Genomic DNA, 25,024 nt, shown 5'->3' on the forward strand with positions numbered 1-25,024 from the left:
CCCCTCCCACTATCCACAGCTAGAACAGCCAGGCATATACACACAAACATACATGCACGCACCACAGCCCCTCCATTGCTTTCTGCTGCTTAAAGGATAATGTCTAACTCTTTAATCTGGCATTCCTAATCCTCCCTGCCTCTCCACATTTGATTGTCACAACTTTCCAAACTAATACGATAGCCCTGTATGTCCTAAAGGATATATTAAGGATATTATTCCATTAAATATTCTCCAAGATCAACAAATGTATTTGGTAGAGAAATATGTAACTCATTAATACTGTATGAAGGCTCTGACAAGTCCTGCAATAAAGAAACAGTAAAGAAACAGCCTAGCATTTCCCAGGGCAATCTGGCCCAGGAACCCTTGTGTAGCAGTATGCGTAGTAGCCGCTTTCTTTGATTCTCTGAAGGTCCTTTCTTGCCTGCACTCCAGCCATCTGCTCTGCCTTCCATTTGTTCATCTGCCTTGGCTTTCCTTTGAGAGCCTGCTCCAGCCTCACCTCCTCCCTCCTCCTCCCCATTCTACCATCAGTCCTCTTGGCTGCTTCCTCCTCACACCTGAAGCACTCGCTGCCTGTACCTCTTTGTTGAGAGGTAGTAGAGCACAATAGTTAAGAGCCCAGATTTTGGATTCAGAAAGACCTGTGTCAAAATCCCAATTCTGCCCTCACTAACTCTGAAATGGAGTTGTTCAGTTGCTTGGTGTAGACAGAGATAGAATCCATAAAGAGGACTGTGGAGGGGACTAGTGGGATTAGAAGGTCAAATGTAGCACAAGGCCTAGCACATCACAGGTATTCAATAAATAACAATTAGTCATTCTTCCTCTTGTTTTTTATCATTGCTTTGTCATTTATCATTTTCTGGGTTCTCCTGCCCCTACCCTTTGCATATATCAAGCTTAACAAATACGTGCTTATAAGCCACCAGCAGCAACAGCTCCATCTTCTATGGGACAGCAGGAAGACACTCCAACCTGCCAGCCCTGAGCACACCATCCGCCCCAGCACACCATCCGCCCCAGCCTACCAGCCCTGAGCAAGAGGCTCTCCCAGGCAATCAAGTCCTAGAACTTCACAGAAGCCCCTCAATGTTACCACCCAGCCCTGTCCCCACCGCCTGTTTGCTTACTGCACCCCTGGGAAGGGATGCGGAGGCAGGGCACCCCACTTTGGTTTTGAAAACCAAAGTGGGCCAGGCGCGGTGGCTCCCACCTCTAATCCCAGCACTTTGGGAGGCCGAGGCAGCTGGATCACCTGAGGTCAGGAGTTCGAGACCAGCCTGGCCAACATGGTGAAACCCTGTCTCTACTAAAAATACAAAATCAGGCATGGTGGTGCGCGTGTGTAATCCCAGCTACTCGGGTGGCTGAGGCAAGGGAATCGCTTGAATCCAGGAGGCAGAGGTTGCAGTAAGCGGATATCGTGTTACTGCACTCCAGCCTGGGCAACAGAGTGAGACCCCATCTCAAAAAAAAAAAAAAAAGAGAAAAGAAAGAAAGAAAACCAAAGTGAACAGATCTCACCCAAACCCAAAAGCTGACTGGGTAACTTACTTCCACAGCCTCTCAATGGGGTAGCAATGGGCTACTGTGTTGGGGTTTAAATTTTTCAAATTTTCACCATTTCAACAACCATTTCACCACAGGCCATTTCATCCATGTGGCTTGTGTAGTTAATGTCTAGAAGTAAGAAGTTACATTTCCACTTTAGAGTCAATCTTTTTTTTTTTTTTTTTTTTTTTTTTTTTACAGAGGTTCTTGCTCTGTGGGCCAGGCTGGAGTGCAGTGGGGTGCAACCACGGCTCACCACAGCCTCAACCTCCCAGCCTCAAATGATCCTCCTGCCTCAGCCTCTTCAGTAGCTGAGGTACACGCCACCATGCCGAGGCTGGTCTCGAATTCCTGGCCTCAAGGGATCCTCCTGCCTCAGCCTCCCGAAGTGCTGAGATAACAGGTGTGAGCCACTGTGCCTGGCCAACTTCTAGTCAACCCTGACTTGAGTTTTTCTTGATGCTTTTGTATCCTTCTCTGACTGATCTAATACCCCCACTTTCACCTTCTGAGCCACTGTTCAAAAGGCTTCCGAAAAGTAACGCTTTGATTTATGTTAGATGGGAACGGTATCTGTAAGATCCAGGGTGCGGGCTTCTCTTTCCAGCATCCCTTGGCTGTCAAGCCCCCTCCTCCTGCCCTCTTCGCTCTCCCACTTCCACCCCCACCCTCCACCTGTGCCCTGGCTTCTACCCCCAACCCGCCACCTCTCCCCCAGCAGCAGGCTTATCACTAATCCAAACTTTCCATCTTTCCATTCCCAAAACAAAATCACTTTAACATTGCCTTTTTCTGATCATCAAAATAATACGCACTTCATTAAAACAAATATATATATATGAATAGACAGATATAAGCATGGAGAAAAAACGTAAAATTACTTGAAATCCTACGACAGAGAAAAACATTGGTGCTATTTTGATGATCATCCTTATAGGTATTTTTCTATAAAAATAAAACACATCCAAACGCTTACAGAAAAAGGCCCACACCAATATGGTATTCTGTAAGCTGCTTTTAAAAAAACCATAACCATATGTTTTGGACATCATTCTATGACACTGCATACAGATTTATGTCACCATTTTAAATTGATCTAACCAATCCTTTACTGGTAGGCATTTAGGACAACCTCATCTTTAAAAAATGCTAACATCTCAAAATATTTGGATATACTATTGAGTGGGAAAAAAAAATCGGAATTCAGCCTGTGCATTTTTATTACGACCATAAAAAATCATACTGTCCAGGCACAAAAACAGAGTAAAAATTAAGTCAATTTTTTAAAGTGGAAGAGCTATAGGAAATCTGCTTATAAAAGTGGTATTTACACAGAAAAGAAAGCCCTTCAACAAAAACAACGTGTAAAATGCAAAATCTCCATTATTTTTAAACATGTTATGATGGTTAGGTCACGCCTCAGTATAAAATATTTCAAGCAGCTGATCTCCATTTAATTTAACCTCATCGTTTTCTTCCCAGTGGGAGAGGAAGACAGCAGTAAGCAGTGCTGAAGCCATATGATCTTTGAGAAGGGACAAGGTGAGGGGTAATTCTGGAGCTTGTGGCTCTTGGGGGAGGGCATTCACGGGCAGAGCCGGGGGCTGGGGGCTCAGGCACGAAGGGAGAAGTGGGGCTCAGAGGTCACCGAGAAGCCCTCCGCAAACCCACTCAATCTGTACTTTTTGTTTTGTTTGGCTTTTTTTTTTTTTTTTTTTTGAGACACAGTCTTGCTCTCTCGCCCAGACTGGAGTGCAGTGGCACGATCTCAGCTCACTGAAACCTACACCTCCCGGGTTCAAGTGATTCTCCTGTCTCAGCATCCTGAGTAGCTGGAACTACAGGCATGTGCCACCACACCTGGCTAATTTTTTGTATTTTTAGTAGAGATGGGGTTTCACCATGTTGGCCAGCCTGGTCTCAAACCCCTGACCTCAAGTGATCCACCCGCCTTGCCCCCACGAAGTGTTGGGATTACAGGTGTAAGCCACTGTGCCTGGCCCAATCTGTAAATTTCTTAAGTCTTCGTGGCCCAGACAGCAATGTTTGAGTGTAAAAGGTATAGGCCAGGCACAGTGGCTCATGCCTGTAATCCTAGCTCTTTGGGAGGCTAAGACAGGCAGATCACTTGAGGTCAGGAGTTTGAGACCGGCCTGGCCAACATGGCGAAACCCCATCTCTACTAAAAATACAAAAATTAGCTGGGTGTGATGGTGCGTGCCTGTAGTCCCAGCTACTTGGGAGGCCAAGGCAGGGGAATTGCTTGAACCCAGGAGGCGGAGGTTGCAGTGAGCCAATATGATGCCACTGCACTTCAGCCTGAATGACAGAGTGAGACTCCATCTCAAAAAAAAAAAAAAAAAATCATTTTGGGAGGCCGAGGTGGGCAGATCACCTGAGGTCAGGAGTTCGAGACCACCCTGGCCAACATGGCGAAACCCTGTCTCTACTAAAAACACAAAAGTTAGCCAGAGTGGTGGCGGGCGCCTATAATCCCAACTACTTAGGAGGCTGAGGCAGGAGAATCGCATGGGCCTGGGAGGCGGAGGCTGCAGTGAGCCAAGATCACACCGTTGCACTCCAGCCTGGCGACAAAGCAAAACTCTGTCTCAAAAAAAAAAAAAAAAAAAAAGTCTGGTGAGGAATGGATGCACCAGGATGTACAGACTGTACATAACCTATAATATGAAAATTAGAGGCACATAAAATGGCTGCTTAATGATAGAGACAATACTCATGGAATTAATTAATTAACATTCAGGTACTCTGAACAAATACATTGAGTCCTTACTGTATATCAGGTTCTATAAGGATGCCATGCATGCATTATTCACTTATCTGGTCCTTTCAAAAACTCACTGAAGTAGGTACAAGAATTTTCAACACCATTTTACTGACAAGGAAACGGCCACAGTTAAGTAACTTCATCATGTTATCTAGTTAAGTACAGGAGTTGGTAAAGAATCAGACAATCTAAATCAAAGCCTGCACTCACCACGCATGCATAACACCGTATTTATAAGCCCCGTGTGACGTGGCAATGAGAAATGGAGAATCAGGGTGTATGTCCTGATAAGGCAACTGAGCCTCAAATCTGCAGCCTATTTTTCCAGGGAAGAAGAGCCTGCGAGTTAATCATCATAATAAACCTTTTCCAAAAGGAGCTCTATATACTATATAAGAATGCCTTATCTTTCACTTTCAAGAGGTCTCCATGGAAATGAACAAAATCAAATGTGAACTGGAGCCAGTTCTCTGCAATCTGTTTAGTTTTACACATACCCCTAATGTGGGACTTCGGCCACGTCACCATGGCCATTTTTTAGACACAAAATGAAGAAAAGGCACTTAGGAGTAATCACAGAAGTCATTCCTAAAGGATGCTGAGCTTGCAAGCTGAAGGACAGTATATTTAGCTTAAATATGATGACTGGAAAGTCTAGGATACTATATTTGGGCAAACTGTTGATTTGGGGTTTGGTGAAGTTCTGGTTTTGGCAGCAGCGCCCTTCTCCTGCCCTACCCCCACCTCAGGCCACGTGGGCTCAGCTATCGAGCACAGCTCTCGCACAAGCAAAACCTGCAGACTTGGCCTCCCCAAGGCTCTGGGGAGCAGAGCAATTCCTCCAGGGATTGACAGGGTGAGAAACTACTTCGCAATCAGCAAGTAGCCAAACCGGATGCCAGAAGAGAAGGAACCCGGGAGCAACAGGTGGGAGCAGGCCCAAAAGCCCCCCCATGTCCAGTCCCATAACGAGTACCTCACCACTCTGGCCATCCTGAAATGTAACCACTGGTTTTCCTATCTGTCTTCCCCATTAGACTGAGCAGGGAGTGTATCCTGATAATCTCAGAGCAGTTGCTCAATAACTGTGGAAGGAACTGAAGAGTTCTGGAGATTGGTTGCACAATGTGGATGTGCTTAACACTACTTAACGGCACACTTAAAAATGGTTAAGATGGCAGATTTAATGTTACATGTATTTTACATAATTTTTAAGAAAACACAATAGTGACACTATTACAGCAAACAAAAAGTAATGGCACTTGGATCCTTCTAACACTCACTGTATGAAATCTGGTAGAGTGTAGGTGGACTAATTTGAGTTTAGGAAGTATGGGAGGGTTAATTAGGTAACCTCCCATACACCCTGTTAATGGTGAATCATGATTTGCTGCAACAAAAAGTCACAGAGCAATGGCAAATACGATCCCCCTATTAGGCTTTTCCATGTGTCCTAAAGAAGGAAGATTCAGGAAAATGTGTCAGTGGCTACAGATGTGGCCCCAAACCCAACCAAGAAATCACACTCCATTAATTCCAACAAATATTTTTCCTCACACCCTTCTGGCCTCAGACCTTGGAGCTGGCACTCTTACTTATTAACAGAGACAGAGAAAAATGGAAAGCTGTTCAAGAACCTGTGCCTTCCTTATAGGACAAGAAGATGGCGTTTCACAAAGTGGGATCTGTGGAATGTTACTATACACTACTTGGAAAGAGATGATCACAGACTTGAGAAATGGTGGATAGTACTTTAGTAAGTTTATATGCTCTGCGAATCTCCAAAAAAGGGGGCATGGTAGAAAGAGTTCTGCACACTTCTCTGGCCCAGAACCCCCAGCCCCCACTGTCATCCCCAGGGGTTTCAACAGCTTGGACTCCACATCAGGAAAGATCAGTGTAACAGACGCAACGGATTACTTGGAATATCCTGAGTTCAGATCCTGGCTCACCAATTTACCAGCTGTATCATCTAGGGCGAGTGACTTGAATTATCTTGGCCTCCATCTCCTTCTCTTTAAAATAGAGTAAAGGACTCAGGCTGTGAAGTCAGACACACGGACCTTGAATTGTGGCTCTGGCATTGATGAGCAACGAGAGTCCTTAGTCTTTCTAAACCTCAGTTCACTCATCTGTAAAAGGGAGGCACCACAGTATCTGCCACACAGGCTGATTGTGGGGGCTGAATGACAGAATACAGGTAGAGTGCTTTTTACAAGACTGAGCACAAAGCAGGTAGTAAATACAGAAGACGAGCTTGTTATCTTTGATTCTATAAACTGTGAAGTGCTCTATAAATGCTACCTATTCTTTAAGGCCCAAGTCAAGTCCCATTCTTCATGAAGATTCCCTGATTGCTAGAACCTAAACACTCTCTCACCTCTGGGCTTACCCCATTTGTAAACTATGTTTACCACAAATGTATCTGCATTGAATCATATGCCAATATGTGGTATTATATCCTACATTACTATCTAGTGGTTCAGACATAATTCTTATCTCAAGTTTTGTTTTTTTTTTCTCAAAACAGAATTGTGGGAAGTTAACTGAATTTAAAAGCAATATACACCTACTGTAAGAAAATTTTAAAAAAGAAACATATAGGCCGGGGGCGGTGGCTCATGCCTGTAATCCTAACACTTTGGGAAGCTGAGGCAGGTGGATCACCTGAGGTCAGGAGTTCAAGACCAGCCTGGCCAATGTGGTGAAACCCCATCTCTATTAAAAATACAAAAAAATTAACTGGGCGTGGTGGTGGGCGCCTGTAATCCCAGCTACTTCAGGAGGCTGAGGCAGGAGAATGACTTGAACCTGGGAGGCGGAGGAGGTTGCAGTGAGCCGAGATCATGCCATTGCACTCCAGCCTGAGCGACAAGAGCAAAACTGTCTCAAAAAAAAAAAAAAAAAAAGAGAGAGAGAGAAACATATAAAGTTGAAAGCTGAAGTCTTCCATAAACTATCTCCTAGAGAGATACCAATGTTGACAGTCTGCTGTGTGTGATCTTTCCAGGTGTTGCCTGTGCATATATAAACATAAGGTTTTTTTTATTAAAATAGGCTCATTCTATACATACTAATTGTAATCTATTTTTTTTTTGGTCAGATATCAGTCCAGGTCAACACAGAAAGATTGATCTCATCCTCTTTTAAACAGCTATAGAGTATTCCATTGTATGGCTATACCACAATTTACCTAATCGGTTCATTGTAGGTGGATATTTGGGTTATTTCTTGCTGTTAGAGCAAGAGCTGTGTCCTGTGTGTTTTGGCATCTCCATGGAGTTCACACTGTCGTATGAACTCTAACAACATTTGCTCTGAGTCACAGAGGATTACTGGCTCACAGTTTATCAAATATAACTCTCAATAACCAGCACTGCTGGGTCAAGCCAGAATAATGGGCAATATTCATAATACTGGCCCTGAGCTATCACTCTCAGATCAAAAAGACAAGCTGTTCAATATCGTTTTGATGCTGGCTCCTTGCCTGTATTAAAATCAATTAATGACCCAGCAATTCCACCCCCAAGGTATATATCCAAGAGAACTGAACACATGACATCCACACAAAAACTTGCACATGCGTGTTCAGAGCAGCATTATTCATAATCGCCAAAAGAGACAAATGTCCATCAACTGATGAATGCATAAACAAAATGCACTTCGCAGTACAATAAAATGATTCAGTCATAAAAAGAAATGAAATACTGATACATGCTACAGCACAGATGAACCCTGAAAACATGCTACATGAAAGAAGCCAGGTACAAAAAACCACATATGGTATGATTCCATGCATATTAAATGCCCATTTGCGAGTCCAGAGACACAAAGTAGAGAGTTGTTGCTGGGGTGGAGATGCAAGTGGATATTAAGGTGGGATGGGGAGCAATGGGAAATGAATGCGAAAAGTTTTTTGTTCGTCTGTTTGTTTTGTAGAGACGGAGCCTCGCTCTGTCACCCAGGCTGAAGTGCAGTGGCGCAATCTCGGCTCACTGCAACTTCCGCCTCCCAGACTCAAATGATTCTCCTGCCCTCAGCCTCCCAAGTAGCTGGGACTACAGTACAGGTATACGCCACCATGCCTGGCTAATTTCTTTTATACTTTATAGTAGAGACAGAGTTTCTTTTTTTTTTGAGACGGAGTCTCGCTCTGTCGCCCAGGCTGGAGTGCAGTGGCGGGATCTGGGCTCACTGAAAGCTCTGCCTCCCGGGTTCACGCCATTCTCCCATCTCAGCCTCCCGAGTAGCTGGGACTACAGGAGCCCGCCACCACGCCCAGCTAATTTTTTTTTTTTGTACTTTTAGTAGAGACGGGGTTTCACCCTGTTAGCCAGGATGGTCTCATCTCCTGACCTCATGATCCACCCGCCTCAGCCTCCCAAAGTGCTGGGATTACAGGCGTGAGCCACCACGCCCGGTCCTAGAGACGGAGTTTCACTGTTTTGCCCAGGCTGGTCTCGAACTCCCGAGCTCAGGCAATCCACCCGGCCGGCCAAACAGGTTTCTTTTGAAGATGACGGAAATATTTTGAAATTAGATAATGGGGATGTTGTAAAGCATGGTGAATACTTTAAAAATCACTGTATCATACACTTTAAAATGGTAAATTTCATGGTACGTGAATTCTATCTCAACTTAAAAATGCAAAAAAAAAACTTTAAAAAGTGGTTATCAACTGGTAATTCCACTTTACCACTCATGTATTGAAAATATATGAGATCCGATTGAATGTCAAGTGCTGTGCTGGGTACTAGAGATACTATGGTAAGCAATGCCTCCTGCCCTCAAAGAACGCACAGCGAGGTTGTGGAGTATGACGGGCTGCACATGATAAACTTGGGGGTCATCAGAACCATGATAAGGGAAGCACAGGGAGAAAGGAGGGCTTTCCAGAAAAAGTGGGCTGCAGCTTGAGGAATGAGGAACAGCTGGCCAAGTGAAAAGAGGAAGCATGTCCTGAGTAACTTGTATGAGGTGCCAGAGGCAACAGAAACGTCATAGAGGAGCTGAAATATAATCAATAGGAGAGAGCCCCATGATCCAAATGTGCCCAACAGAGTAACTTTAAAACTCCAACATGTATTTTGCCTCCTGTTACATACCAGGCACTTGCTAGATGCTGAGAATTTTTTTTATTATACTTTAAGTTCTGGGGTACATATGCAGAACATGCAGTTTTGTTACATAGGTGTACACACGCCATGGTGGTTTGCTGTACCCATCAACCTGTCACCTACATTAGGTATTTCTCCTAATGCTATCCCTCCCTTAAGCCCCCACCCCACCACAGGCCCTGGTGTGTGATGTTACCCTCCCTATGTCAATGTGTGCTCATTGTTCAACTCCAACTTATGAGAACATGTGGTGTTTGGTTTTCTCATGCTGAGAATTTAGCAGGGATCAAGATCAATGAAGGCACTGGTAGAACTTGTAGTATGTAACCATACATTTTCATGGGTATACAGTAAACAGTCTATGGCTAATTCATTCATTGACCTGGACGTGGTATTTTAAAAGGACCAGTACAATTTGTCAATATCTATCAAAAATACAAATGCAGTTAACGCTTTGACCTTATCATCCCACTTCTGGGAAAATATCCAACAAGATATGCCTGTATAGGTACAAAATGACATATGTACCAAGATATTCACTGCTGCATTGTTTATAAGAGCAAAACACTGGAAACTACCCAAGTGTCCGTCAAAAGGGGACTGGTTAAATGAATTAAGGTGACCCTGCACAATGGAAGACTGTGCAACCTTCCACATGAATGAGGAAATTCTCTGTGTACTGACATGGAAAGATCGCTCAGATATTTTGTTAACTGAAAAGGCAAGGTGCAAAAGTGTAAATAATACACTTCATTTTGTATAGGAAAGGAAACAGACAGATAGATAAACAGACAGACACATATAAGGATATATCTTATTTATAGCTGCTTGTACTTGCTTAAATAAACCCAACAAGACAAATACATAAAAGTCAATAAAAAGTGGTTACTTGGGGCCGGGCATGGTGGCTCAAATCTGTAACCCCAGGACTTTGGGAGGCCGAGGTGGGCGGATCACGAGGTCAGGAGATCGAGACCATCCTGGCTAACACAGTGAAACCCCGTCTCTACTAAAAATACAAAAAAATTAGCTGGGCGTGGTGGTTGGCGCCTATAGTACTAGCTATTCAGGAGGCTGAGGCAGGAGAATGGTGTGAACCCAGGAGGCAGAGCTTGCACTCCAGCCTGGGGGACACAGCGAGACTCCGTCTCAAATAAAAAAAAAAAAAGTGGTTACTTGGGGACAGGGGAGCTAGATGAGAACAGGTGGGGAGGGACAGTTCTCAATGAATTCCTTTGTGTTTTTTTATTTTTGAGTCATGTGAATGTATCACCTAATGGTACCTAATCAAAAACACTATATATATATATATTTTTTTTTTGCCACATGAATGTATCTCCTAATGGTACCTATTCAAAAAAAAAAAAAAATTTAAGCTTTAAAAGGCTAAGATTATAGGCTCTCTGTCTGCATGCACATGCTAAAGTAGCCAGCATTCCTAATGTGCTCAAAAGCATCTCTTACTGGTTACCCAAGAACTCAAAAGAGACAGCAGGGATAGAAAAGCTTCAAATGACCACCAGCAGCAGAAAGGCAACTCACACACACACCATCCTGTGTGTGCATGGGACCATACCTGACAAACTCATACTGACTACGTAGTAGGTACAGAGGTGCTGGGGATACTGAGAAAATGTGAAACACCTCTTTCCTTGGGTCATGGACGGATGGCTCACAGCAAGTGCAAGGAGCCATGCCCGGCCCTACTGCCAGTGACCTTGCTAGTACAAATTGGAGTCACTCTCACGCTGAAAAATCTTCAATGGCTCCCTATTACCTAAGCTGAGGACCAAACCCCAATTTTTAAACAAACACCTCCATGGCCAGAACCCTGCCTGCCAGTCCGGTGTCACCTTTCACCACTTGCACCCTTAACCAGCCCCTACCCAGCCCACTCTGGCAATATAGAGGCACTTGCCATATTCCCCCTGCGCCCATGCCTTCTCTCTGCCTGGAACTCCCTCTCCCCAGCACATCTGCCTGCCCCATGCCCCTCAAGCCTCAAGGACCAGCCCAAACATCTCCTTTTTAAAATGAACAGTCCCTACCCTTCCCAGAGGGGTTATGCTCCCTTCCCTGACACACACTGTACCCACCACACACAAGAGCAGCAGTGACACTGTCACTCCCTAAGGACTCTCAACTCCATGGAGGCAGAATCTTCACCTCTTCATCCTTTATCCCTAGCCCCAAGAACAGGGCTTGGCAGAGAGCAAATGCTTGGCCCAAGTCTGGCTGAATGAATAAAGAAGAGAAAGACAGAGGTGGGGAGAAAGGAAGAATTAACCCTCTCAGGGCAGAGAGGCTGGAAAATGCGTTCTGAGCAGGTGGTGCTTTTTGCCATATCTGAGGTGGGCCTTAAAAAAGAAATAGCAGTTATAGGATGAAATGGAGAATGAGATGACTTGGAGTGCAGGGTTCATGAACAAAAGCAGAGAAGCATGAAGGAGGAGGGAATGTTCAGGGAACACAGGTAGGTTGGTCTGCAATGAGGGTCAGGGCAGGGACGAGGCCTGAGGGAGGTGCAGAGTCCAGGACAAAGGCTGATCAGATTGCCGGGAAGCTCTGAAGCCAAGCTAATTGCCCGGCCCTTAGGCGGGCATCTTGGAAGGAGTCTAAGTAGGGAGACCCATGTTCAGCTCTGTGTTTGAAGACAATCCGTGACAGCTATGAGGAGAAAGGATCAGAAAAGATGAGAGTGTGGGGTCCAAGTTAGGACAAACCATAGCCATTTAGGTGAGGAATATCAAATGCCCAAGCTAAAACAAAAGATCATTAGGGCGAGAGGAGACCTGGGGGCAATTCAGGAGGTAAAACCACTGGACTTAGTGAACAGACACTGGGGGCAAGGCAGGGGAGGGCAAGTGACAGCTGCGGGCTTTGGTTCCGGTATATACACTTGTTGAATTTCCCTCTTCTAGAGACCATGCAAACTACAGTCATGCATGGGGATGGTGGTATGGGAGCTAATAAAATTGTGGTGTCACCAACAGGCCTTGGGAAGAAGACCCCTAGATACTCAACTAGTCTGCTAGAAATCAGACAAAGGGAAAATCTCACTGCATCTATTTCTAGGGGGTCTGGTAAAAGTTTAGAGATAAACAGCACACAATGGATCCACCAGTCCTCTTCATGTTACCACACGCACTTCAAAAAATTACTTACTGACACCTTCATCAGGAACTTCCAGGCGCAAAATATAGGTAGACCTCAGTACATAGCGAGTGCTAAGTAACTTTTCTGAATAAATGTTACATACAGGCTGTGCCTACTTCTTCTGTCCACTGAACACGCCATGTCCCTCCCAACCTCCACTACCTCTGGAAAAGCCTCCACAAAGGAAGTTCCCACCCTCTGTGCCTACGCTGAACACTGGACCAAAACCAGTTTCCTTAGGTAAGTCCACGGTACTTGCATGCAAGCCTCTTTATGGCTTATTTAGCTAACAAAATAAAAAAAGATAGAGGGAAAAGATGTTCGAACTCACTGCGTCCCTACCTTTTAAGAAATTAGAAGTTACATGAGATACAAACAAATACCTTTTTATTATAATAAGTCCATAGGACACTTCAGTGATAAAGTCATACGAAGGCAATGCAAGACAGTGAAACGGAATGGTATGCACGTTCAGGAGCACCACTGGCATCACTGCACACCTTAGGGTTATAAGAAGGTCTAGGGAAAAGCCCTTTCTCTCTCCCAGCTTTCACTGTCCTTGCCCGCCCCACCACTGCCCTGCTGCTTGCCTGTGTCACATGAAACATATAAGAAAGAGAGCTGAGAATGGCTTTGCAGTTTCTGAAGTCTCTGAATCAACACCAGAGACAGTTCAGCTGCTTTGGGGGCTTGCTTCCTGGTTGGGGGTTGAGACTGAAATTTCCCCAGGTGGAAGTTCTCACCTGGACCAGTGCCCCAGCCTCCTAACCAGACTTCCTGTCTCTAATCTCTAATCTCTAATCTCATCCCCTAAGCCACTCTGGTAGTCTCCAGAGCAACCTCATCACACCGCTGTCCTTCCTAACAGGCTTTAAAGACTCCCATTACCTCCAGGACAGTCTCAACTCCACGGCAGGACCTAAGGGGCCCTGGGTGATCTGGCCCCACCTCCACCCTTGTCCCCGCTGCATCGCACCTCCAGAGCATCCTATGACACTAGTGTGCTGAGTGTCCAATGCTACACACCAGCTCATCTGTCTACAAAGGATGGACTGTTCTATCGCCCTCCCATATCTCCTTCTTTCTCTGGCCTTATCTAGCATCCATCTATCCCTATTCTGAGCTAGGAGACCCCCCTCCATGTTCCCAAAGCATCCCCTCTAGTACACTACACTTACTGAGCACCACTGTGTGTGCTAGACCAGAAGACCCACATGGCAGCTCAACTGAGGTAGTCATCATCAAGTGACTGTACTTGCCTCCTTTTATCTATCTCCCTTATGAGATGGTAAATTCCTTGTGATTAAGCAATGTGTCCTTTTTCTGTGTGTTCCCAGCATCTAGAATGATGGTTCACACAAAAGCACTGCTTAATCAACATTTGCAGAACAAGGGGCAAGAGGTCAAAACCAGCTCAGTTCAGACTCACGTCCCTTGGGCCATGTGAGCGGCAACCCAACTGGTAGGGCTGAGAAACCAACAACATTGGTCAAGTTACACTTAGCTATGCCACAGCTGCAGGCTAAAGGCGTGGTAAGTGGTCAGTGAAAATCTGGCGAGGCCATAGTTGTCATGCCTGAAGTTATCTGGACCCAGGAAATGCAGGGAAGAGTAGCTGAGAAGTGTCACATTCTCTTCTTTCTGAAGCTCCAGAAATGAGCACAGTAGAGAGAGTTGTATCAACAAATATGTTAGCTGGCTTGAATTTCATATTTCAGTGTTTTGTACAGAGTAGGTGTATTTGCTGAATGATTATAAATAAAATAAAACTCAATGGCCAAATGGCTGAATGGTGTTGAATGTAGATATTTCCCAGGCTGGGCAAAGAATGACAGAAATGTTTCTTTTACATTTCTTGGGTAATAAAATGTACTATGCAGCAGACCAACTTTGCTTTTTACTTCAGCGCTATAAAACTGTAGCTTTCCAGAAATTTCTGCGGATGAATCAGTCTGGATAGCCAAATTCTCCATATTGCCACAAATTTAGTTTTGAAACTTCAACATTGTTCATTATGGATGGCAATCTTAAAGTCTCAAAGCCAAGCCCAGATTCCTTTCCAATATACAGATTTTCTCCTTCTCCACTATGGGTTCTGCTAAGCCATATTTCATGCCAACCCCAAATTTGTGCTAGAACCTGGTTTCAACTCAAATAATAAATGAAACCAAGATTAGAAATGAGCCCACTAACCTAATGGACCACAATGTTTGCCTAGCTACTACTCCTAAATCTATAGGATTGGGGAAAGGTGCCTCTCTCCTTCTCCTCCCAATTTCTGACTGGCAATTTGAGTTTTACACACATTTTCCAGTCCTGTTCTACATATCCATGTTAAGAAGGCACAACCAGGCCACCGGACATTTGACACATCCATGAAGCAGGTGAGCCCCAGAGACGTGAAGGGCCTTGCATGGGCCACAAGGCTATTTAATGGAAGAATCCAGGCCCCTGTCCTCACCCCTTTCACTGCACGCCTCCCTGTTGCAGGCCCTCCACTGGCACCAGCCATAATTCATTCCTCAAGAACCCTGAAAGAAGGGCACACGTTCCAGCCATCATAACCAAACCAGAACCCTGCTATTTTTTAAAAAAATCAACTACCACCCATTCCTTTCTACTTCAACATTCCTCCTCCAGTCACAAAATCCGTACAAACAAGTTATTCCTTGCCTGTTGAGGTCACAAGTTGATCAAGTACAAAGCTGGACTACAAACTAAAAACACAGTCTCAACTCCAAAACCATGGGTCTGAAAAGTTCCAATTCTGCTCTGAGTTCTGAGGAATTCTTCTCAGCCGGAAACCAGGCATTGTGAGGCTGGCCCTGTGATTTCCTGCAGGACTCCAGGAATTGCTGGAGGGAAAGCCTGTTTATCCTGGGATTGCTCCTCCAGGTCAGGAGCTCCCAGACTGCTCTTAACCTTCATGAAAGGAGCTGATAAATAATTGCATAAGTTCTGTCTCTATCCTTTGTCTTGAGGTAGGTACGTCCTTCTCCCTCTCCAATAGCCACAGAAGTCTTCATAACAGTGCTGGGCCCCTCAACAGTCTCTTTTTAAAAGTCTCTATAAAAAGAAAAATTAAATACCCTCTAAGACAGAATATCTACACTTATATAATAAAGATGAAGGAACAAACTGATTAAACTAACAATACTCTGCCCCTGCAAAATTCAGGGGCTTTATTAAGAAGTCCTCTTTCCATTTCAAAGGCAGGGCAACTGAGGCTAAGAGAGCTATGTCCTTCCCACCAGAGGTACAATCATCAGCTCCACCAACCCAAAAAAGACATTAGAGATCATGTTTGGGTTTGATGTTTAAAGTCTTAAGAAACCATATGGAAGAGTTCTCCTAACTCCAGCCAGGGTTTCAATCAATACAGGCCAGCACCTTGATCTTCAGAACTATGAGAAATAAATGCAGGGCCAGGCACGGTGGCTCATGCCTGTAATCCCAACACTTTGGGAGGCCAAGGTGGGCGGATCACCTGAGGTCAGGAGTTCGAGACCAGCCTGGCCAAAATAGTGAAACCCCATCTCCACAAAAATACAAAAATTAGTCAGGCATAGTGGCAGGCACCTGTAGTCCCAGCCACTTGGGAGGCTGAAGTGGGAGAATCGCTTGAACCCGGGAAGTGGAGGTTGCAGCAAGCCAAGATTGCACCACTGCACTCCAGCCTGGGTGACAAAGCAAGACTCCATTTAAAAAAAAAAAAAGAAAGAAATGCAGGTTGTTTAAACCACCAAATCAATGGCATTTTTGTCATAGCAGCCCAAACAGACTGCCTTTACGCAATAACGTATGTATAAGGGTACAAACTGTGCCTCACAAGGTATCTAAAAGTGACCACCACTCTTCTCCTTGAATACTAACCACACTATACCCAGGGCATTAGTTCTTAATTTAATAAACCACCCCTTCCATCAACAGCAATGGCTCAAGGTTGAGGCCCAATAGTTTGAGGACGCACCTGCCACTCACATCAAGTTTAAGACCTGACTTCTATCCACAAATAATCTATCAGCTTTAAGCTACCATACTAAGACCTCTTTGAGAAGAGGGACCTCACTTATTCATCTCTGCATTCCCAGAGCTCAGCACAGGCCCAGAACAGGCACTCCAGCACTCAATAAAAAGCTGCCAAATAAATGAGCAGAGCACTCAATTTCAAGACTTCTACACAAATACTGGCATTCAAATATTGGAATTCAAATTCACTAGAATTCCAGTGGGCAGAGCTGTAGAAGACCACCAGAGATGAGTCAGAAGACTTGGATTCTAGCCCCCGTTTTACCAAAAATTCACTCTACTATCCTGGGCAAATCTCCCAGCCAATGAGGGTCTTATTTTGTTTTTCTGTAAATACAGTAGAAGACTTCTTAGGTTTCCCTCTAAGATCTTAAACTTATAAAATACAAAGCAAAGATGTGCCCTTGAGCTACAGCTACAATGTTAACTTGATGATAAGGGCAGTAAAAATATAACAGCCAGAGTCATCTTTTCTTACACAGATGCTGGGTAGCAGCAGGCAGTAACTTTACTAGTAGGTAAAGCTCCTGTGTGTTTGCTTATGTTCACATGTTATATACACACACATTTGGGTCACTCCCTGTAGTGTCTTTCAGGGAGATGCAAATTTCAATAATTGTTCCAGGCAGAAAAGCCTCCAAGTGGAACAAAGACCCACAGACATTACTCCCAGGTAATAAACAGATTCCCCTCAGACAAAAAAAAACAAAGCAGCCGGTGGCTACATTCCATAGACGCCCCATTTGTGGAAGCATCGGGGCTGAGCTCTAAATGTAAGCCAGACGTTGCTGAGTTCTTACTTTGGCTCCGACTCTAACTTGGAGTGGATGGTCCTTGGCCAAGTCTCTGCTCTAGAAGCCAGGCTCTGGATGAGTATGGCAACCCCCATAAACCATCCCGATTACAGGGTGAGGCGAGTGAAGCATTTCACAGATGTAAAGTGCTGCCAGCCCCTCCAGACAAATGAGGAAAGCCGTCACGAGGCAACGTGGCTTGGTGGAGAGCCACAGAGCAGCCCCTCTCCTAACCTTGGGCTCCTACAAACTCACCAGAGACCTCAGAGATCCGCCCCAATCCTCCCTGCCACACACACACACACACACACACCACACACACACACCCTGCCTCCATTTCCCCTGCTGAAAAGCAAGGACTTTTTGCAAGAGTCACTTGCAAAGCTCTTTAAACCACACAGTTAACTCGCAATGTTAACCAGCTGCGACCAAGTTAGGTGTGGTTCTCCTCTACTATGGGACATCTGAGACAATAGAGGTATACCAAGGCAAAGTAATAGAATGTATAAAAGATAAAGGTCTGTTTGTGAAATAAGAAGGGCTGTTCAGGAACCATGTTAGTACATTTACTGTTTCCCCCCACCCCTTTCTTTAACCATTAGGTACCAATGGATACCAGATACACAGAGCTGAATAAAAAGGTTAAGAGATACTATCAGTAAAGTTTCCCACCAAAGCCTGCTAATAGCGCTCTCGCTGATTAGAAAGCACTTCTGTCATTTGGGAACTCTAATCCGCTCTTATCAACCCTCTGGCTTCGTCATTTATAAGGGTGGGAATGAGAGGTACATCAGCTATGCCACAGAGTGATTTCTGGGGCCCCTGCCCATGAAGAAGCAGATCAAAAAGGAGCTCATGCCTGCCAGAGTGAAGCTTTCACCATAGCAACACATGTTATTCTACAAACAGTCGGGACTAAGGCACTCTGTTGTGACCGGTCCGGACAGTGCCCCCGAGAAACGACTGACTGAGGGTTCAGACAACAGAGCAGGCAAGAGAAAAGTGGTACCTATTTAACTTGCAGGACAGTCTCCCTGTGGTTTTTACTTCTCCACAAAGTTAATAGTGGCAGCCCTAAGACCCTCCAGTACCCACGGACTGTGTTCTAATAAGATAGATGTCAAAGAGAAAACAGGTGTTCTCCGTGGAGCAGCTGCACCACCAGGCTCCCTGGGGAAAAGAAGTTCTGGGGTAGAGAGATTGGTCTGTTTGGAGATTAGATGGCTAGCAGTGGAGAACTTGGGGGAAAGGTCTCCATCTCAAAACATATCACCTCTAAAATGAAATACAGCCAGGATGCTCAATGAGCCACCTGAGGACGAAACATGGACTCCCAGACCCACCAATGAAGTCAATAACAATAGTCATCCGTGTACTTGTTGAGACCATTAAGTGCCCATGTGCCAGGTACAGTGCTGGGTATTTTTACACATATTACCCTTCAGTGGGTAGTTAGGGTTAAAATGTCATTAACCAATCAATGTCACTTTTCTGGATACCACATTTGTGCCAAGGAAAGAAACAGGAAGAATCAGTGTGCCCTTACATCCCATAGGATAGGATTACACTTGAGGCTTGACCAGTAGTAAATCTAGCTCCAAATTTCTGCTCTGTTGCTCATATCATGGAGGCACCTGTATAGAAATCCAACCACAGAACAAGAGCACTCAAGAGAATACGTGACCCTCCTTGGTTTCCTCTGTCTAACTTCTCTAGGACACCATGGATAGAGTAAGTAAAAGGCTAAAAGGGAGATGCATAAAGTTAGGAACTAGAAAAGCTGGCAAACGCACTTCTTCGAAAATGCATTAGAAGTTAGTCAAAGAGGCCAGGCGCAGTGGCTCAGGCCTATAATCCTAGCACTTTGGGAGGCCAAGGTGGGCGGATCGCCTGAAGTCAGGAGTTTGAGACCAGCCTGGCCAACATGGTGAAACCCCGTCTCTACTAAAAATACAAAAATTAGCAGGGTGTGTGGCATGTGCCTGTAATCTCAGCTATACAGAAGGCTGAGGCAAGAGAATCACTGGGACCTGGGAGGCGGAGGCTGCAGTGAGCCGAGATTGCACCACTGCACTCCAGCCTGTGCGACAGAGCGAGACTCCTTCTCAAGTTGACCCGTGTCCACAGATGTATTATGTGTGCCATTTGCACACGTCTTTCTATGAACACAATAGAAGCAGGATTGTTTTATGATGCTGCTAACATTCACAGACAGGACCCGTAGCCACATTTCAGGTTACGATGCCTACAGGTATGTCTGGGAGGATGTGAACCAGTGCCATGGAAGCCATGTACTAGCAGGTGGTGACACAATGGGCTCCCATTGTATATGCTGCAAACATTTCACCCTGACAAATCAATCAGTGTCAGGAGCAGGCAAGAAGGTGATTCCTGAAGAAAAGGTAAATCCGCCAAATCTGCCTCCAAAACAATTAAAAAGCAAAAACCAGCCATCACCAAGAACTCCTCTGGGTCCCTAAACCTTTAAGTCATCACAGACCAAAAAGAAACCAAACCTACAAATGATAGGCTCAGAATTGTGGAAACATTTCTTTGCAGCCGCAGAGCCTGTAAATGAGCTTAAAAAAAAAAGTTTCAGTCCTGAACTGACATTTTAAAGGTAGTATATAAATTGCTTCCTCTCTCTTCGGTGCACCCCCTTTTTCCTCATTCTCCATTCGCTAATGAAAGACTTTTCCTCTTCCCTTGCCTGTTTCAATTTGAAACGTGGCACAGAATGGGACACTGGAAGAAGGGAAGGTGGAGGGGGAGGAGGCTACTTTCAAATCTGACACACATACCCCCCAACCAGCTGTCCACACCCTGGTTGATGGTCAGGCCAGACTCCACCTAAGACAGGACTGAAGGACCAAAGAGTTGAGTAGAAAACTCCCCCTGTGCCACCTCTAGCAAAAGCAGACTTAACGGTGGAAAGGAAGGAGGGGGAAAATAAAGTTCCACATTCCTGACATTTTTTAGCCAAGTGCTGTGGCCGCACAGAGCAGCTTCTCTATTCCAAGCAGCCTGTAGGACTGGGAGAAAACCTGGGTTCAGGGGGGAAAAGCTGCCCCCTGCCTTCGAAACAGGATGGCTCAAACCTAAACCAAAATCGGGGTAGCAATAGGGGTGAGTGGTAAGGGGAGAGACAGCCTTTCATATGTGTTCCCAAAAGGAAATTATCCCAACGGAAAGAATTTCGAGTCATCATCTCCCTGGGGACAGAGAACTAAAGCCCTGGGGTCCCTAACGGGGAAACAGAAGCCCCCTGAATGCAGAAGAGGTGACCAGTGAGTTGGGGAAAGAGCAACGCAGGGATGCAATGCAGACACAAGGGCTGTGGCTGCCTGGGGCGTGGGCTGATAGGGGGAGAGGGACCCAGCCCATTGGCAGAGGCACGACAGAGGACCCCAAAAGGAGGAATGGCCAAGAGAGTCGCTCTTTGTGGGAAGTATCATAATTGAGTTTTCCTGGCTCAGTTTCTGAATGAAGGAATCCTAGCCAGGGCCAAGTCAGAACTCCAAGAGCCTATGTCCTCTCACCCCTTTCTCCCATTCCCCTTGCACCTCTTCCTGCCATCACTTCTAGGAAAAGTGTAGTGAGTCCCCAGCTGCACCTACCATCACACCATATGCATCCCTACATACCCACACATGCACACCACACACTTCCAGAGGGAAACCCAGAAGATCCTAAATGATATCCAGCCAGTCCTGTGCTGGGTTATGAGGCGTCTCCCCAGGCTTTACTCTGAGTGTGAAGATGCCCACATTTGTTTCTCTGTGGTACCTACAGTATCCAGGATGCTTCTGCTCTCATTCGATAGAGGCAGCAGTTCCAAACTCCCCCTCCCCACCCCCAGGAATACTCATCTCTGTGGAGAGTTGGTCGGTGGGTAAAGACAGTGAGGCCCCCACCATGTGCCCGGCACAGAAGAACACAAGACCTTCTTACTGGAGGCTTAGGGCAAAGCCCTCTTTCTCCCAGAGAAGCACAGACTGATGATCTCACAAAGTACCTCCAAAAGAAGGAGACACCTGCCCTGTACGTCCTGTAGGTTCAAGGTGCTATGGGAAGAAGTGATGGGCTTGGCAGGAAAAGGGGGCCTGTAGGCATTTCAACCAGGGGCCTTGCTACACTCCCCAGTACAAGCCTAAGGGGGAGGAAGAGTAGTTTTGTTTGTTGTTTTTCTCGTCCTGGGCCTTTCTCTTTCACCAGATACTGGAGGTAAGAGCTCTTAGCACCTTTCAACTTCTAGAGTGGCAGGTTTAATGCACAGGACTTTCCATAAGACTAGAGACCCAGGGAAGGAGGTAGGTACCAAACACTGGCAGCTCTTTCTGAGCAAAGATAAAGCAGGTAGGGCCACAAACCCTAACAAATGCTAGAAATATGACAGAGAGAGCCACAGGCTATGTGAGAAACTTGGCCGCTGCAGAGCCTGTGGCTTTGAGGTTTACAGCTGTCACGTGTATCTTTCCAGCCACACCCTCCAAGGCTGGGGACACGCACTCAGAGGCCTCTTAGAATGGAGGACAGCAAACAGACAGCAGAGAATGCTCTGGGCAAAGGAAATTCTGTTATTTTGTTAAGCTATTATTATGATAAATAATCACAGGGCTCCAGGCGCAAGAGACTTTTTCATGTTGGTAGGAGATGTTATGGCTTTTGTTGCTGATATGATCTCAGTTAAACCTTACAACCACCCTGTGAGGAAGACTAGTTTTATGAACGTCTTTAATGATGGGGAAACTGAGGCTGCAGTCAGTTTTCAGTCAGACTAGTCACGGAACAGGGACTGAGACACACGGATATGACTCTGCGTGACACCACACACTTCCAGGGGAGAACCCAGAACAAGGTGGAGCAAGCCTGACCCAATATACCACTAGAGAGAGCTGTGAGAGGGAGAGGAAGGAGAGAGGGACTGAACTAAAGGAGCACTACCAAAAAGTAGAGTGGAGACCCCAGTCCCAGCACCACCGTTTATTTCCTACAGACCCTAAAGCCCAGCCACGGACACATTCATTCATCCAACCCTGACTTGGCCACCACAAGAATGTTCCCAGCTTGAGGGCAGCTTCGCCAGCCAATTAGGGCCCTTGTCATTCGTAGAGATACAGGGAACCCGAGACAGAGGGACACGGAAGGAAATTTAGCCAGGCAAGCCATCCTCCATCTCCAAGGAAGTTTGTAAATGATCACAACTTCCTAACCCAACCGTGAGAATGCAATAAGCAAGCTGGCCCAGAAGGGAGGACAAGGAGTCTCAGGAACCAGAGCAGACCACGGTGAGAGTGAGGGGAATGTCGCTCACATATCTCACTTCTGAAACAAGATATACCGCAACAAACCCATGCCAAGCTTCCTCCAGTTCTTCCCACTTTTGAATATCACATTCTTCTTGCTCTGCAAGAGTAGGGAATCCTTCCCATCAGTCTTGTGAATTCTGACCCCTTGCTAGCTTTCTACAACTCCCTGTCTGGGAGGCCGACACCAGGACATTGCTGTTGGGGGTGGGATCCCCATCCTCTGCCCCCAACTCCTACACTATAAGAGAATCAACTTTCCCCAAAAAGTGGAGGGTATCCCTGTCTCTCTTCTTGTCTCTGTAAAGGGGGTGAAGCTCTGGATCGCTGCAGATGGATCTAAAGGGACAGTCCACGGAGTGGTAAAGGATATCCAAAAACTGGCCTTCTAGAGCACAGCAAAAAAGTGGGAGCGAGATGAGCGCAGAAGGCCACTGCTGGGATGGGGCCAGGGCCACACGTGAACATCCGAGCACATTCCAGAGCTGAGAAGCAAAACACCCAGAAAATCAGATAGGAAGTGGAAAAGGGTCAGGGTCTCTCCTACTGGAAAAGCCCAGAAGAGCTAGTGGCCACCCCTTGGGGCAAGAGAGGGTTGTGCAATGACTGCGGGTCTGGGAGTCTCTGGGCTTGGCTCCTGGAAGCCAAAAAGGAAACCCCACGCGTCAAGCCAAGGTGGCAGCGCGGCGGTTGGTTCGAGGCCAGGCTGGGGTTTCAGGGCTGCAGACAGAACTGCAGGATACAATGAGTGCCCAAGGGGGCGGCAGAGCATGGCATGGCTGGCACGGCGCGGAGCTGGGGGTGCTGTCTGGGCTGGCCGGGGTACAGGCCAGAGGGGTACAGTGCACAAAGCCGGGGTGCCGATAACGTACACGGCAGCCAGGAGCCTCCGATCAGAGGAGGGCCCGCTGACCTGCAGGGGTGTGCCGGGCGGCGCACGACAGGGGGCACTGTCCCTCCAGCTCCCTCCTCCCCAGGCTCTCACCTCGAACATAAGCCCGATGAGGACGCAGAGCACCAGGCAGAAGCCGATGTCCGCATGGTTGTGGATGACGAACTCCTGGCTGAAGAGCGGGTAACTTTTCGTCCTCCTGCGGAAAGCCATGGCAGCGGGCGCGCAACGGCCGGCGGGGCCCGCACCCTGCGCTCACGAACCGCAGCGCAAACTTCTCCAGCCCCGGCCCGGTCCGCCCGCCGGCCCGCCGCCCGCTCTCCCACAGCCGCCCGCCCGCCCAGCGCGGAACAACTTCGGGGCCCGCCCCCTTCCTTCGCCCGCCCCCGCCGCCCGTAACCGCCCCCGGCCGCAGCCCCCGCCCAGCCCGCGGCCCGCACTCGGCTCGCCTGGCCCCGCCCCCCGCAGGCTTAACCCTCTAGCCGCTGGGCACGCGCGGGCGGCCTGGGCGGAGGCGTACGGGGGCGGCGAGCGGCGCTCGGCTCCTCCTCGTCCCGCGCCAGCGCGGCGCTCGGCCGCATTCTCGGGGCCCGGGGCTCAGCCGTTCGCGGCGGAGAAAGCAGGCCGCGGAGGAGGCGGGCGCCCGGGCCTGCCCGGACAGGAAGTGGGCCTAGCTTTCCCACTCCTCGCTCCGCTCCTTCCTCCGCGGGAAGGGCAGGCCCGGGAGGCAGCGAGCGCCCCGGGGGTGGCCGGGCAGCCGGATGCTCCCGGGGTTGCGGGGCTGTGGCCCCGGGGGCTGAGGGCGGCGCGGGTGCGGCGGAAGCAGGGAAGCCGCGAACCGGCCTTCTAGCTGGCCACAGCGCCCTGCACGGACGATCAGTGAATGGAGATTACTCAAGTATTTATCGAGAACTTGCAGTGGGCTAGGCACGGTTCAGGTAGATCAACAAACCGAAAGACCCTGCCCTAGGGGAGCTTTCGCTCCAATGCGGGGAGAGGGTGGATGATTGCAGTTTTGCCCAGTAATTTTTGGGACCCTCATGCCACCATTAATTAGCTACACACATCTCACCGAAAGTCTACCTTACATATTAATCAGAAGAAGTGGAAGAATAAACACAGAAGAAGCAAAAAAGGGAGGAACTTTCTCACTGAAAGTTTCTATTTAATATTAAGTCTTAAAAGTACTCCTGGAAGAACAAAAGGTGTTCTTAATAAATTATATTCGCAAATATTGGATTTAATCCTACCAGTGATGAAGGAGTCAGTTACTTTCCAGATGTACAGAAATACGTAATGAACAAAAAAAACTATTTAATTCCTATTCCATTTTTTATTAGGTTCACAGTTATTTCACTTCTAAGTAAATATGATTTTTTAAAAGTGGC

The 25,024-nt window shown here is 46.8% G+C and overlaps 1 protein-coding gene across 1 annotated transcript in view; it reads right to left on the reverse strand.

The window, feature by feature from the left end:
* TRAM2 (translocation associated membrane protein 2) overlaps window positions 1-23,960 on the reverse strand; it is a 79,937-nt gene extending 55,977 nt beyond the window's left edge. The window contains exon 1 of the mRNA XM_024248050.3: window positions 23,730-23,960. Within this exon, the coding sequence (XP_024103818.1) occupies window positions 23,730-23,849 (120 nt within the window). The 5' untranslated portion in view covers window positions 23,850-23,960. The remainder of the gene's footprint in view (window positions 1-23,729) is intronic.
* Between the last annotated feature and the right edge of the window lie 1,064 nt (window positions 23,961-25,024).

This window comes from Pongo abelii, chromosome 5 (genome assembly GCF_028885655.2).
Source record: "Pongo abelii isolate AG06213 chromosome 5, NHGRI_mPonAbe1-v2.0_pri, whole genome shotgun sequence".
Classification (NCBI taxonomy): domain Eukaryota; kingdom Metazoa; phylum Chordata; class Mammalia; order Primates; family Hominidae; genus Pongo; species Pongo abelii.